This window comes from Pseudonaja textilis, chromosome 1 (assembly GCF_049901715.1).
Source record: "Pseudonaja textilis isolate UNSWEBS1 chromosome 1, rPseTex1.2, whole genome shotgun sequence".
Taxonomy (NCBI): domain Eukaryota; kingdom Metazoa; phylum Chordata; class Lepidosauria; order Squamata; family Elapidae; genus Pseudonaja; species Pseudonaja textilis.
The window spans coordinates 255127661-255144242 of NC_141990.1; the positions used below are offsets into that span (position 1 = coordinate 255127661).

The 16582-nt window shown below is 36.6% G+C and overlaps 1 protein-coding gene across 1 annotated transcript in view; it reads left to right on the plus strand.

Moving 5' to 3' along the window:
- The window catches only part of LOC148128158 (catalase-like), a 48657-nt gene that overhangs the window by 16176 nt on the left and 15899 nt on the right, over positions 1-16582 (plus strand). Inside the window, exons 2-6 of the mRNA XM_026707037.2 lie at positions 699-870; positions 3347-3457; positions 4899-5029; positions 8655-8759; positions 8967-9092. Coding sequence (XP_026562822.1) covers positions 699-870; positions 3347-3457; positions 4899-5029; positions 8655-8759; positions 8967-9092 — 645 coding nt within the window. The remainder of the gene's footprint in view (positions 1-698; positions 871-3346; positions 3458-4898; positions 5030-8654; positions 8760-8966; positions 9093-16582) is intronic.

Consider the following 16582-nt stretch of genomic DNA (forward strand, 5'->3'; position numbering starts at 1 on the left):
ATGGACTCCCCAGCTCCATTTTTGGCTGCAATGGCCTCCTGCAACCCTCTGCCAGGGAAAATGGAGCTCAGGAGCTCCATTTTCACCAGTAGAGGCACAGTGGACTAGTCCTTCACTATTTCCAGGGTGGCTCCACAGGCCAGATATAAGCACCCTAAGGGCCAGATCTGTCTTGAGTTTGACACCCCTGATGTAGGGGGCTTATATAATATCTTTATTTTATAAATTCTAAAGGAAATCCAAGTCTATTTAGTGCAGCATACATGTACTGTTTGTGTATTTTGTCAATGACTTTTGCAGCATCGAATGATAATATTACACATTTATTTTTATTTTTATTCAGATCTACAACTAATCTGATATCTAGTTTTTGTAAATCTTGTTTGTTCATTTTTAGTAACAAACCATATCGCTGCTTTAATCTATTTAAACATTGTGTTAAAATTTTGTATCAACATTCATCATTGAGATGGCATGACCATTAGAATGCTAAATATGATTTTTACCAGCTTTTGGTATAACTGTAACATAAGCCTGATTAAATGCAGGTGATAAAATTCCCTTATCAATTTCCTGTTGTATTCTTGGAAAAGTTTTGGCACCAAAAGTTCTATAAATATTTTATGCCACTCAATAGGGAACCCATCTACTCGTAGGAGATGAGAAGGTTGTAACTGTGCTTCTTGTTTTGAACTCAGGAAGCTGATTGCTTAACCACAGGAGCTGGAATCCCAGTGGCAGACAAGCTGAATGTCCTGACTGTTGGTCCAAGAGGTCCACTCTTGGTTCAGGATGTGGTTTTCACTGATGAGATGGCACATTTCGATCGAGAAAGGATTCCTGAGAGAGTTGTCCATGCCAAAGGAGCTGGTTAGTCTTTGAATTTGCATGGTGTCTGTGCCTCTTATGCTTTTAATCAATCTATTCAGGAATCTTTTTTTATTCTGTGAAGTTTATACAGGCAGTCCTCGACTTACAACAGTTCATTTAGTGACCAATCAAAGTTACTACAAAGTAGCAGTGAAAAAAAATGACTTATAACCAATTTTCACACTTACGACCATAGTAGCAACCCTATAGTCATGTGATCAAAATTCAGACACTTGGCAATTGATTCATGTTTATGACGGTTGCAGTGTCATGGAATCACGCAATCTCCTGTTGTGAGTTTCTAAAAAGTAAAGTCAATGGGGAAGCCATGTTGAGGTAATTCCCCGTTCACTTAACAACAAGCTTGTCTAATTTAAAAACTATTGTGATTCACTTAACTCTGGCAAGAAAAGTCATAAAAGGGGCCAACTCACTTAACAAATGTTTCACTACAGAAATGTGCCCAGTTGTGGTTGTATGTCGAGGACCTAACTGTACACTAGTCTGAGAGGCAACCAATGATAATTAGTCATTGCAATATTTTTGCTACTGATTTTCTTCATTGGAGTTTGAATTATCTATAATTTATTCATCTGTGAGAGTTTAAAGTTATGTTTTTATCTTGTTTTTATTTATATTTGCTGGTTTTATTTTGTTAATTGATATAACACTATATATATATTTGGTAGTGTTATATATATATGGGGTATTCAGCTTTGTTCGGGTATTTTCCCATGTCATTGTAGTTGTGCTTTTAAAGTTGTAGCAACGTTTCGGCAGATTCTCATCTGCCATCATCAGGTTTCTGTATATCTCATCTGCCATCATCAGGCTTCTGTATTGTGTTCCTCTGTGAGTCAGACTTTCACAGCCGTTTCAGACATATCTTCAAACAGACAGAAGATATTAGAAACACCAATCAAGCAGAATACAGAAAACTCCAAGACCAATAAACACAGACCAAGACTCCCAACGAATCAGGATGAAGAAAAAACCATTCTGGCACAGCCAGAATATAACACTACCAAATGGCAACTTCAAATCTCAACAAATAAATGCTCTCTTACATATTGACAAAAAAAATCAGAAAATACAAGCTGAATAGTCAAGACCTTGTTGAGGATCCAAGCTCTGTCAAGGACCTTGGAGTACTCATCTCTAATGATCTAAGTGCTAGAGCCCACTGTAACTACATAGCCAAAAAGGCATTAAGAGTTGTTAACCTAATACTTCAGCTTCAACCATAACAATACAAGAGCACACAATAGATACAAACTTAAAGTTAACTGCACCAAACTTGATTGCAGAAAATACGACTTCAGCAACAGAGTGGTCAATGTCTGGAATACTCTACCTGAATCTGTGGTTTCTTCCCCCAAACCCCCAAAACTTTAACCTTAGACTGTCTACTATTGACTTCACCCCTTTCCTAAGAGGCCTGTAGGGGGCGTGCATAAGCGCACCAATTGCGCCTACCATCCCTGTCCTATTGTTTCTTTTTATTTTTCTTATACATATCCATCTCATGTATTCATAACTATGTTTATACTTATACCTGTTATCTTGTAAGTGATTGACAAATAAATAAATAAATGTAATAACATTTAACATCTTTTCTTTAAAACATTAAATTGTGGTTAATTAATCTTGTATGGCTCATAGATTTGTGAATAGAAGTAACCAGAAAATATTAGAATCGGATTAACTCTCTTTAATGTTGGAGAAAGAGATCTTTTTATCACCTTTTTTCACTTTATTCTGTAACATTACATCATTTATAAATCATTATTTATTCTGCTGAATCCTTGCTTAATTGTATCACATGTACTAAGCTCTTATTAACCTACCGTAGTTTACTTGTCAACTTTCAGTTGACTCATAATACTTTTTCAGAATTTTTAAAAGAAATTCTAGAAATATTGTATTGTCCAGAGGAAAAAGTCTTTGCATTTATTGCTCCAGAAAAGTATTTATGATTCAGAAGTTCATATTGAGCTAAGCATAGTTTCACTATGCATTTTTTAATATTTAATTTAGGTTCTGTTTTTTTTCTTGCATGCCATAGACCCTTTCAGGTGTATTACAGGTCTAATCAAGAATGATATGCTATAGGTAGAAATATTTAGAAACTACCCTTGCTCAGTCTCTTGTGTGCAATAGCTAATAATTGTTAAAAGATCCAATAATTATTTCATTTGCTTTACATCAATGTTAGGGGTGGGTGGGAAACAAGACAAAAATAGTGAAAGTTGATTTATTCCCTTTTGTTAGCAGAATCCTTTGTTGAATCAGAGACTCTTCATTAAAAGAGATGCTATATTTATAGTAACGATCAACATTTCCAAAAAAAATATCATAAAAGTGTACATGTAAGATGATAATGTTTCTTCTACCATAAGTGATATTCTTTTCAAATTTATGGACTTTGGAATAATATTTTTAAATTTTAACAGGGTAACTCCTTTTAATTTTTCAGGAGCATCTGGCTATTTCGAAGTGACACATGATATCACCACATTCTGCAAGGCAAAGGTATTTGAGTACATAGGCAAAAGAACTCCAATGACTATTCGATTTTCAACTGTTGGTAAGGATTTTGAAGACGTTCAGGTATCTTATTTATTTGCTTCATATATAAAAGAGTTTCATTTAATGTGTGTGTGTGTAACATTTTAATCTATTTCAGTGGGTGTTTATATGCTGTTTTTAATTGATACTGGACAATGTCATTTAGCAATAGCAATAACACTTAGACTTATAAACCACTTCACAGGGCTTTACAGCCCTCCCTAAGTGGTTTACAGAGTCAGTATATTGCCCTCAGCAATCTGGGTCTTCATTTTACTCACCTCAAAAGAATGGAAGGCTGAGTCAACCATGAATCTGGTGAGATTCGAACTGCCAAACTTCTGGCAGTTGGCAGTCAGTAGAAGTAGCCTGCAGTACTGCATTCTAACCACTGTGCCACCACAGCTCTTATTATTTATTATTTAAGAAATAATACCTTCAGTATAGAATTATTAAATACGCTACAGCAGGAAAGGATCAACACATGCATTCTTGAGCAAGTTTTATGAATACCCCAAATATAGGCATATTCTTCCTCTAAAGGATATTTATGTCTGCATGTATCTGAAAGAAGAATGACATATAATTTATAACATTATTTGACAGTTTGATTTAAATGGTTGTGTTTTTATTTGTATTGATTTTTGTTTTTAACTGTTTTAATTTAACTGATGTATAGGCATTAATGCTTCTCACAAGTTGATATCAATAAACATAACTTGTGCATGAAAGTATTATTCTGCCAGGGGAAACAGCTAAGAGAGGTATGGAAGCATCTTCTGTTTTTTATATATCCAAAATGCTTGAATCAGGCTTACTATTATTCTCCAAAGCACTTGAGGGCAGGACAAGTAGCAATGGATAGAAACTAATCAAGGAGAGAAGCAACCTACAACTAAGGAGAAATTTCCTGACAGTTAGAACAATTAACCAGTGGAACAACTTGCCTCCAGAAGTTATGAATTCTCCAACAATGGAAGGTTTTAAGAAGAGATTGGACAACCATTTGTCTGAAATGGTTTCCTGCTTGAACAGGGTTGCACCAGAAGACCTCCAAGGTCTCTTCCAACTCTGTTATTCTATTCTACTAGTATTATATTTTGTAAGCTGTCCAGGGTCTGATGAATGGGCATCTCCAATAAATGTAAAGTCATGAAAGCAAGGTGCAAATTTAACAAGTATTTCATCAGTGCTTTTTCTGCATGTAGTCAGTGAATGTATTCTGTAAATTAATTTGTAAGTAATTTTTCCATTTACTCAAGTCACCTCTTCCTAGCCTCCAGCTAACCCTCTGAACTTTAAATTACTTCAGTTCAATTCTGTTTCTGCTCTTTATCTCTTAAATGTCAACCATAGAAATTATAGATTCCACAGTAAGTAAATACATAGAAACAGTTGGTTGGGGTATTAGACTATATGCATAGGATTTAATCATGGGAATTTTATTTTATTTTTTTAAGCTGGAGAATCAGGCTCAGCAGACACAGTGCGTGATCCCCGAGGCTTTGCAATGAAATTCTACACTGAAGATGGAAACTGGGATCTTGTAGGGAACAACACTCCCATCTTCTTCGTTAGAGATCCTATGCTGGTAAATTGGAACATTATTGATGTTTATGATTTGTGGGAGCCTGAAAAGTAAATAAAAAGAAGATTGTGTGTATCTAAAGCAACATCTTCTAACAAGTATCTTTTATGATTTATAGGTTCTCTGTTGTTATCTTGATGGGTCTCGTATGCCATTTGAATGTGTATAATAATAAAAATAAATATCCTATCTCAAATGTTCCAATTTCAGTGATGCCACATATGTGAGCACATTCAAACCATTAATTTAATGGACCTGAAATTAATTCTCTAAATAAATATTCCTCTTGATAATTGTTCTACTTCAACATTTTATTAAAATGGGATGGCACTAAAGAGTTTGCAAATATTCAGCTTGCAAAACTGAGCTCCATGTTCTAAACATTTGCAAATAATATCAGGACAACATAATCCTCTGAGAGGAAATAAAATAACTTGGCAAAACCAAAAGTCATGCTATCTGAAGTTCTGTATTCTAAATGTTAAAAAAGTGCTTTTTAAATCAGGTTTCTGCCAAAGGCCTTAAACATAATAAGAGAGGCCATTGTTTTGGAACCTGCCATTATAGTTTCTTCTGGACACCTAGAACTCATTGACCCTGTCTTACAAATTGCCAACAGTTCTCTATTGCAATGAGCATCAATCATATCAAGCAAGCAATACAGTACATCTTATTAAACAGTGCTGTATTGCAATCATTTGTGAGATTAAACTAATATTTTCAGTTTGGGATGGAAAAGAAAACTTTATTTTAGAATGTAAGTGATAAGGTTTAGGTGTTTCCTGTCTCAAAACAGGATACAATTCTTCCACAGATTTTTTTAGCAGTAATGGTGATAGGAAATACCATATGTTGCAAAGAACAGGGGTTTCATGTATTTTGAAAGCCAGGAAAGTCTACAGACTTTCAACTGCTAGCAGTTGGAAGACTCCAATCCAGGAAGCCCCCACTGGCACTTGCACAACATCTGCCCAACAACTTTAATATCGATTTGCAATGGAAAGCTGAATGCCCAGACATAGGAAGACACATAAGTAACTCTACAAAAAAGGTGACAGGCTTTGAACTACCACATTAGCAATGGACAATCCTGAATAGGATTCACACCTCACATGTCTATCTGTATAAATGGGGTATAGTATTCTCCCTTCAGTATGACCATGGGGTCCCACATCAAACTATAAATCACTTTGTGACTGGCTGTAAGCTGAGGACATATACAGGTCCAGTATCTGATTTTTTATATATAAAGAAGGCTTTGCTTCCATGGTTAGATAGTCTAGACATTGATATTTGAACATAGATCTTTTTAACATTTATATTTCATTGGATTTGACTGATTTAGTTGAAATGTTGATATACCTTGCTGTTTATGTGTGATATGCCACATGCTAAATAAATAAATATGAATTTCAGTCTGCCCATCTTGAATATGCGAGATAAAATGGGGGAAAGTATCCATTATTTAACTTGCATTCAGGTTATTTAGATTGCTTTATGTTAATACTGTCATTTGCAATTGTATCCGGAAAAATAATTATCAACTCCTTTTTTTATAATGAGAGAGATGGCTGAATTTACATGGGTTTAAAGCTTTAAAGTCAGCCAAAATAGAAAATCGTCTATTGTTAAACTACTTATTGCTGGCTCAGTAGTAGTCTCAAATTATAGATGTGATTCTTCAAAATGTTTAATGGGACGGTATGATTCAATAGTATTTATGTTGCTAGGACCAAGCTTTATTTTAATTAATATTTTCACAAGAGTTCTATTAAAATGAGTATCTTGACAGTGTTCTGACCGAGGCTTCCCCAACAGCACGAAGCTGAGTCCTCATCCGCATAAACCCCTTTTATTTAATGAATTCCTCTCCAACAAAGTCCTGGCCAACAGTCTTTCAAGATAGTTCCCAATTACAGATCTTTATCAGGCTTGGAGAGTGGCCAGGCTGATATCCTTCAGATGCAACAATACTTGGCAAGAATGCAGGAATGAACTGATTGTCTCCTGCAAACACCCCTCCCCTTTTGCTCCTCTTTTGTTCCCTTTGAGAAGGGCCATTCACTGTCCACCTGTGGCTTTACTCCCAAGTCAACCCTTGTTCCTTAGTGTTCCCTTCGTCTGGCAACTTTGTGCATGCGCACACTAAGAACAGGCTCCAGCTGTTTATCTGCCTTATTGATGTCTGACTCCAAAGGCAGCTGATAACTGTCAGACAGTCCTAGCCCTATCTCTGCCTCTGACACAGAGCCCTCGTCAGAGCCTTCCCCAGACTTCAGGACTGGCCCATGTTCCTTCCCAACTTCTTCATTGTCTGTTAGCCAGCTCCACTGGCTGCTGGCGGACCACAGTAGAAGTAAGCAAGCAGAAGCAATATTACAATCTTAATTATTATACCTAAAAAGTCAGTGGTTTTTGTTCATTTTATTTTCATTCCTGATAATTTAATAATTGGAAGGAAATCCATACTACAGGTCAGAGATCTCCAAACTTGACAACTTTAAGACTTGTGGACTTCAACTCCCAGAATTCTCCAACCAAGCATAGCTGGCTGGAGAATTCTGGAAGTTGAAGTCCACAAGTCTTAAAGTTGCCAAGTTTGGGAACCCCTGATATAAATAATCCTCACTTAATGATCACAATTGGGACCGGAATCTCGGTTGTGAAACAAAGCGGTTGTGAAACAATATGTGACATGCCCACTTTGCTCAATGACTGCAATCTCAGCACTCTCAATTTGCAGACATTAAGCCATCTCAAAGGAGTTCTGGGTAAGGAGAGTGGGGTGTCTTGGAGTAGAACAGGCCCTGGGGGTGCCTGGTGTTGGTTGCATACAAGTGTGGCTCCGCTTAGATACAAGCAGCATTTTCAGCCCCTGAATGAATAGGCATTCACAATCTGTTCCGGGCCTCCCCTACACTGTAAGGCACTCCACATTCTTTACTGTACCTTGTTGTGTTGCCTCTCCACTCAGGAATCGAACAATATGAACAGGACTTTTAGTCTCTGAGCAGAGAGACACTTTTATGCAGTCTGGACTGGGCGTCCCAAAGCCTTCTAAGGCCTCCCTGACAACCCTTTCCTCCATACCTACTGTGGTACTTCCCTGCCCTGTGGTTATATATCATCTGGGCTGAAAATCCTGCTTGAATTTTGGATCTTTTTAGGCCAGCCCTCAGAAATGAGAGGAAGTCCTCTTATGTCTGGGGGGCTGGCTATAACATTCCATGCTGCAAACGCTCCATGCTGAAATCCTTATATTTCAAGATATAAATTTTTCAGCCGGCCCCAAGAAAATAAAAGAAGTCCTCTTGGCAGGTGGCAGAAGTGGCTTGCAACCTTCTCTACTAGCTTCCCCATTGTCATTCTGGGGAAAGCTGACAGGGAACACTGCAAATGGCAATCACATGATGTATGGCAACCAATCATAAATACGAACACGTTGCCAAGTACCCATAAAACTATCAAGATCATGGGGGCACCGCAACAATCATAACTTTGGACATGAGTCATACTCTTAACTTATAATTTCAAATGGTCATTATGCAAATAGTTGTTAAGCAAGACTCCCTGTAGATTTAGCTTTAAGTGTAGAACATTTTAATTCTTTGTTTTTGTATTCTGTTAGTTTCCATCTTTTATCCATACTCAAAAGAGGAACCCACAGACACACCTGAAAGACCCAAACATGGCGTGGGACTTCTGGAGTCTTTGCCCTGAATCTTTGCACCAGGTAAGCCCCTTTTAGTCTGTTTCATTTAAGCCCTTCATTCTTCATCTTGAGCTCAGAGGAAATGACAGAGACCAGGAGATACAAATTAAAGACCTGATTCTTGTTATGCTGCTATATTAAATTACACTTTTCATCATAGCAAAAGTTGTTCAATGGCCTCTGTGTTCTCATTAAAGATGGCTATGTACATTGTTTTGGCTCATATAGGTATCATTCCTGTTCAGCGATCGTGGCATTCCAGATGGGCACCGTCACATGAATGGCTATGGGTCACATACATTTAAGCTAGTCAATGCTTACGGCAATGCAGTATATTGCAAATTTCATGTAAAGGTAATCATGGCCTACTGTTACTATTTTCTCTTCTATGTTGAGCCATCAAATGTCTGTCTCCTTTTTTTTGTAATAATTTTTTTATTATGTTTATATTTAAAAAACATCTCTTTCAGTGAAAAATGTGGTTCCAGGTTTACACTTCAGTACAAACATGACCTTAATACATATTTTTCTTTCACATTCAATTCTATATCATATCATTACTTTAAGTATCAGAGTGTGCCACCCTTTTATCTTATACATCCCTCAATTTATTCACCTTTAACCATAATCAAAATGTATCATAATATAATCACTATATAATTATCACATCCTAGTTTGATAACAATAATCTCCTAACTACTATATGTCACATGTGCATATATATATATTTTAAGCAAAGTTCTGCATGGTATTCTTTTCCCTCAATTACTTTCTAAATCATTTGTTATTTCAAGTATATTGACCTAGTCAGTTATTTATAGAAACTGGTATTAGTCTTTTCACTGTCCTCATAATTCATTTTAACTATATTCTTTGTTTTATTATCCATATATAAATTAACAACAATCCTTAAATAAAAAACCAATTAAAGAGAACAGAAAATATATCAGTTTCATTCACATTTAAAATTAACACAATTAACAACAATCCTTAAATAAAAAACCAATTAAAGAGAACAGAAAATATATCAGTTTCATTCACATTTAAAAACTACATTCTTATGTATTACAATGCATTATCTTGCAGAATCCCTTTTCTTTAATCTTTGTCTACCCATTGTCTCTATGTCTCCTGACTAAACAATTTCTTATTATTTTTGTTCGGTTTCCACATCTCCTTATTTTCTGCTTCTTTCTCTTTTTTAAAAAAATAAACTTTATTAATTTTACAATTAAAACAGACAACATGTACATAAATGAAAAAGAAAAAAGAACAAAAAAAGAAAAGTAGAAAAAAGGATCAGAAAACAGTTAAAAACTCTTTTGTCCTCAACAGTTTGTAGGACCTTATTTTCAACCTTATCTTAAACCCTCTATACAATTGATCCTTGTGCGAATATATATATATATATATATATATATATATATATATATATATATATATACCCGAACAAAGCTGAATACCATATATATATACATATACATACATACATACATACATACACATACATACATACATACATACATATATTTCTTAAGTTTTCATGGGTACTTACATGTATGGTATTCAGCTTTGTTCGGGTATTTTCCCACGTCATTATAGTTGTGCTTTTAAAGTTGTAGCAACGTTTCGGCAGAATCTCATCTGCCATCATCAGGCTTCTATACACATATACATATACATATCTACTACAATTATAACATATCTTCTTTTGCCCTTTATTGTTTAATCGATCTTTGTTCTATCCATTCGTACCAGCAGTTCCAGCTGTCATAGTACATTGATGTATCTTTTCCTTTTAATGCCAAAGTTAATTTGTCCATCTCTGCAAAATTTGCTATTTTTTGAATAATCAATTCCTCTGATAGAATATGAGGTTGCTTCCAACATTGTGCAAAGGGCAGTCTGGCCTCTGTCAAAATATGTACTATTGTATACTTCACTTTTTTTGAGATTTGTTTATTAAAGATCCCTAATAGAAAGAGTTCTGGTTTAAATTCGATCTGTTCTATTGTCATTTTCTCCAACCATTTTCTAATTTTCTGCCAATATTTTTGTGCCTTTATAAAAGACACCACATATGGAAGAAAGTTCCCTCCTTTTTTAAACATTTCCAGCAATTCGGTCTCATGTTGGGCTGCATTTTCGCTAATCTCGAAGTGGGAAGGTGCCATCTGTAAAACATCTTATAGGCATTTTCCTTGTAGGCTGCCGATTTTGTGATTTTATTATTTCTACTCCAGAGCTTCTCCCATTCTATTAAAGTGATACTACGTCCTATAGTCCTACTCCAGGCTATCATATTCCCTTTGACAATCTCTTCCTCTAATTCTGCCTCTAGTAGGTAATTAGAAAATTTTGTTATATTTTTTTGTCTGGGCCTAATAGAATTTTGTCTAGTTGCTGAAGTTTATTATTGATTCCAAATTCTTTCTTATCCTGTTTGTATCTACTCTGTACTTGAAGATATGCCCATCTATCGATTTGTACTCCCTGGTCCTGAAGATCTTGCCACAATTTCAAATTTCCTTGCACATCCAATAAGACCTTGTATTTAATCATCTTAATAATATCCAAATTATTTGGGTGGATCATTGCTTCCATTGTTGAAATCCAGATTGGTATCTTTAAATAATGTTTTCTCCTTATTTTCTTCCAGTTAGTCAATAATGAATCTCTGGTTAAATGTCTGTGAAAGTATTTCTGGGTGGTTTTCCCGATATCCCATAGAAAAGCATGCCACCCCCTCTGTAGGTTGTGGCCTTCTAAAACTAATATTCTCTTGTTTGTTAAGTTCACCCATTCCTTCAGCCATACTAAGGAGGCTTCACTGTAGTACAACTCCCAATTTGGAAGGGCCATCCCTCCCCTGCTCTTCATATCTTGCGTTGCCTTTAAATTTATCCTCAGTTTTTTCCTTTGACAAATGAATTTTGTGATTATTTTATTAAGTTCTTCAAAATACCTTTTGTGTACTTTAATTGGTATCGTCTGAACTATATAAAGAAATTTTGGAAGAATAGATATTTTAATTGTTGCAATCCTGCCTAATAGTGAAAGTTGCAGTTTACCCCATGTTTCTAAATCTTTCTTTACCTGTTGCAATAGTTTGTTGTAATTATTTTCCTTTAGTGTTTTGCAATGTGCTGTCAGCCATATTAACTTTCTTTATCACTTGAAATCCCATGACCTTTTCTAATTCTAACTTCTGTTTTCTGATTAGATTTTTAGTCATTAATTTCATTTTCTTTCTATTAATTTTTAATCCTGCAACTACTCCAAATTGTTCTAACTCATTCATCAGTTTCTGTCTTCTTTCAACTGGCTCTTCAATAAAAAAAAACATGTCATCTGCAAACGCTTGCAGCTTATCTTCTTCTTTCTTAACCTTTAATCCTTTTATGTGTGGATTCTGTCTAATATATGTTAGTAATGTTTCCAACGATAATATGAATAGCAGGGGTGAGAGTGGGCAGCTCTGTCTGACTCCTTTCTCTATTTTTATTGGGTGGGTATATTCCCCATTTATCGTAATGTTCGCCTGTTGTGTGTTGTAGATAGTGGTTATAATATTTTCAAATTTGGTGCCTAAGTTCATGTTATAAATTCTTTGGATTAAAAATTGCCAATTCAAGTTATCGAAGGCCTTCTGTGCATCTAAAAACATAAAGGCTATTTGTTTCTCGGGGTGGGCTTCATAAAATTCCAGAACATCTAATACTATTCTTAAATTATTCCTGATTTGTCTGTTAGGGAGAAATCCATTTTGGTTTTGGTGTATCAGGTCATTCAAAATTCTTTTTAATCTGTTTGCAATAATAGAAGCGAATATTTTATAGTCCGTATTTAACAAGGAAATTGGCCTGTAGTTTTGTATATATGGGGAGTCTAAGTCTTCCTTTAGGATCAGCGAAATCAATGCCCCCCCCCCATGAGTCCGGCATTCTGGCTGCCAATAGGACATCAGAACTTCCACCATAAGGGGTCCTATTAGTTCTCCTATTGCCTTGTATAGTTCCCCTGGGATCCCATCTGGTCCCGGAGATTTAGTATTTTTCTGATTCTCTATTGCTGTTTTCAATTCAGACCAAGTAATATCTTTGTTTAATAATTCTTTCATCTCTTCCCCAATTACTTTATCCTTCATTTTATCTAGATAGTTTCCTATCCTATCCTCATTGACCTCTTCCTTTTTATATAAATCTTCAAAATACTTATGGGCAATTTCTTTTTTCTGTTCTACCCTTCCATATTATCTGAATTGGATTGTGATCTGCCCATTCATTGGGTAGAATTTCAATCCCTTTTATTTCATTTGCTATTTTCCCATTCATCCATGCCATGTCAATTCGTGTCCATATTTGGTGGGGGTTTGAATAGAATGTAAATTGTTTTTTCTCAGGGTTTAACCTTCTCCATATATCAATTTAACTCCCTCATCATTTCCATACATACACTGCTCAAAAAAATAAAGGGAACACAAAAATAAGACATCCTAGATCTGAATAAATGAAATATTCTTATTAAATACTTTGTTCATTACATAGTTGAATGTGCGGACAACAAAATCACACAAAAGTTATCAATGGAAATCAAATTTAGCAACCCATGGAGGTCTGGATTTGGAGTTACACTCAAAATTAAAGTGGAAAAAAAACACTACAGGCTGATCCAACTTTGATGTAATGACCTTAAAACAAGTCAAAATGAGGCTCAGTAGTGTGTGTGACCTCCACGTGCCTATATGACCTCCCTACAACGCCTGGGCATGCTCCTGATGAGGTGGCGGATGGTCTCCTGAGGGATCTCCTCCCACACCTGGACTAAAGCATCCCCCAACTCCTGGACAGTCTGTGGTGCAATGTGGCATTGGTGGATGGAGCGAGACATGATGTCTCAGATGTGCTCAATTGGATTCAAGTCTGGGGAAAGGGTGGGCCAGTCCAAAGCATCAATGCCTTCGTCTTGCAGGAACTGCTGACACACTCCAGCCACATGAGGTCTAGCATTGTCTTGCATTAGGAGGAACCCAGGGCCAATCGCACCAGCATATGGTCTCACAAGGGGTCTGAGGATCTCATCTTGGTACCTAATGGCAGTCAGGCTACCTCTGGTGAGCAAATGGAGGGCTGTGCGGCCCCCTAAAGAAATGCCACCCCACACCATTACTGACCCACTGCCATACAAGTCATGCTGGAGGATGTTGCAGGCAGCAGAACATTCTCCATGGCGTCTCCAGACCCTGTCACATCTGTCACATGTGCTCAGTGTGAACCTGCTTTCATCTGTGAAGAGCACAGGGTGCCAGTGGCAAATTTGCCAATCTTGGTGTTCTCTGGCAAATGCCAAATGTCTTGCACAGAGTTGGGCTGTAAACACAACCCCCACCTGTGGATGTCGGGTCCTCACACCACGCTCATAGAGTCTGTTTCTGACCATTTGAGCAGCCACATGTACATTTGTGGCCCGCTGGAGGTCATTTTGCAGGGCTCTGGCAGTGCTCCTGTCCCTCCTTGCACAAAGGTGGAGGTAGAGGTCCTGATGCTGGGTTGTTGCCCTCCTACAGCCTCCTCCATGTCTCCTGATGTACTGGCCTGTCTCCTGGTAGCGCTTCCATGCTCTGGACACTACGCTGACAGACACAGCAAACCTTCTTGCCACAGATTGCATTGATGTGCCATCCTGGATGAGCTGCACTACCTGAGCCACTTGTGTGGGTTGTAGACTCCGTCTCATGCTACCACTAGAGTGAAAGCACCGCCAGCATTCAAAAGTGACCAAACCATCAGCCAGAAAGCATAGGAACTGAGAAGTGGTCTGTGGTCACCACCTGCAGAACCACTCCTTTATTGGAGATGTCTTGCTAACTGCCTATGCTTTCCACCTATTGTCTATTCCATTTGCACAACAGCATGTGAAATTGATTGTTAATCAGCGTTGCTACCTAAGTGGACAGTTTGATTTCACAGAAGTGTGATTGACTTGGAGTTACATTGTGTTGTTTAAGTGTTCCCTTTATTTTTTTGAGCAGTGTATTTTTGGAAGCTCTCTTTTTTTATGTTTCTCCCCCCCCCAATACTATGGTCTTTTTTGTAATCAGCAAGAGTCCCCTATGATACAAATATTTCTTTTTTCCAATCCTACTAATTTTTCATATAAATACTTAAAAAACTCTTTTATAAATACTTAAAAAACTCTCCATTCAGGGCATAAATTACTACTAAAAGGATTGGAATAGCATTAATCCAGATCTGCAAAACCAGAGTTCTTCCATCAGGATCCAACCATATTAACTCTGCTTTCATGTCCTCTTTCACATACACTGCTATCCCTTTCTTTTTCCCCGCATCTGCCGATGTGGTAAATAGCTTCCCTAATTTGGGGCATTCTAAATATTTTTTATTTGATTTCCTCATATGGGTTTCTTGTAGGCATACTATGTCAGCGTTTTGCTTAATTAATTTGGCTATTTTCCTTTTTCTTTTTATCATAGAGTTTAGACCATTTATGTTAATTGACAATATTTTCCTTTCTTCTTCCATTACTTAATTTTGTTTTGCTCTTTGTCTTTGTGACTGCTCCAGTTTCTCTTTGTGCCTTTCTCTTTCTTGTTGTTACTGGATGATTTTTCTTATTTCTTGTTTTTCTTCTTTATTTTTGATTGGTCTTATTCTTCTTGAAAGTTTAAGTCTAATTAATTCTCGCTCTTTGCCTTGTAGTTACTCCAAGTTCTACTTATGGATGATACTGTGCCTTGCTTTCTTCTTTTTCTTCTTGTTATTGCTGGTTGTTTTTCAAGTTTTCTGGGGTCTTCTCTCCCTTCTTTTGATGCTTTTGGTCTTCTTGGGATTCTGGTTCTGATTCATCTTTGCTGGTCTGCTCTTCAGAGCCCACCAGTCTTTCATAGAAATCTTGGGCTTTTTCGAAAGAGTCTACTTTAATTTTTCTCCCCCCCCCCCAAGTAATTAACATCCCTTCCAGGACAAGCCATTTAAACATAATACCTTTTCGATTTAATTGGGCTGCCAGGGATTTGTAATCTCATCTTGCTTCTCTAACCCTTCTTGAGATTTGTTTAACAACTGAGATTTCTTTGTCCTTATACTTAATTGTTTCATCTCTCAATATTTTATATATAATGTCCTGGACCTTTCTTCTTGCAAAACGTACATGCACTTCTCTTGGGCGTTTGTGTCGTCTTGCATAATTAGTACTTACTCTGTAGACTTCATCCAACTCTTTCAAAATTTCATCTTTGTCCCTTTCCAGTACCTCTGCCAAGATTTCCGCCATCACCTGATCTAAGTCTTCTTCTTTTGATTCCACTATATTTTGGAATCTTAGATATGTTGCAGCCTTGTCCATTTCTAAATACACCAGGGAATCTTCCATTTCCTTACTCACAGTCTTTAAGTGTTCACCCACTCTTTCCAATTTCTTTTCGGTTTGTTCTGTCCTTTTCTCTACTTCTTTTATTATCAGTTTGTTTTTCTCCAGTGCTTGCTGTAATGTTCCAATTTTTTTCATATAATTTAGAAATATCTATATTCATTTCTGGTTTTAATTTCCCCATCTCTTTTAGTTCATTTATATCTGCTCTCGTCTCTATGATTTTTGAGCATTATTTCTTGTAGCTTTGACATAGAATCTTGTAGAGTAAGCAGTGTCGAATGGATATTGGCATTTGTAATAGAAGGCTGTTTCTCCAATGTTAATGATTCCTCAATTGTCTTCTGTGACGTCGGTGAGGGTATTGCCGTCGGAGTTGTTAATGTCATCTTCTTTCCAACTTTGAGCGCTGTAGTAGTTATGGAAGTCATTTCTCCTAAGAATTGTTTCTGTTT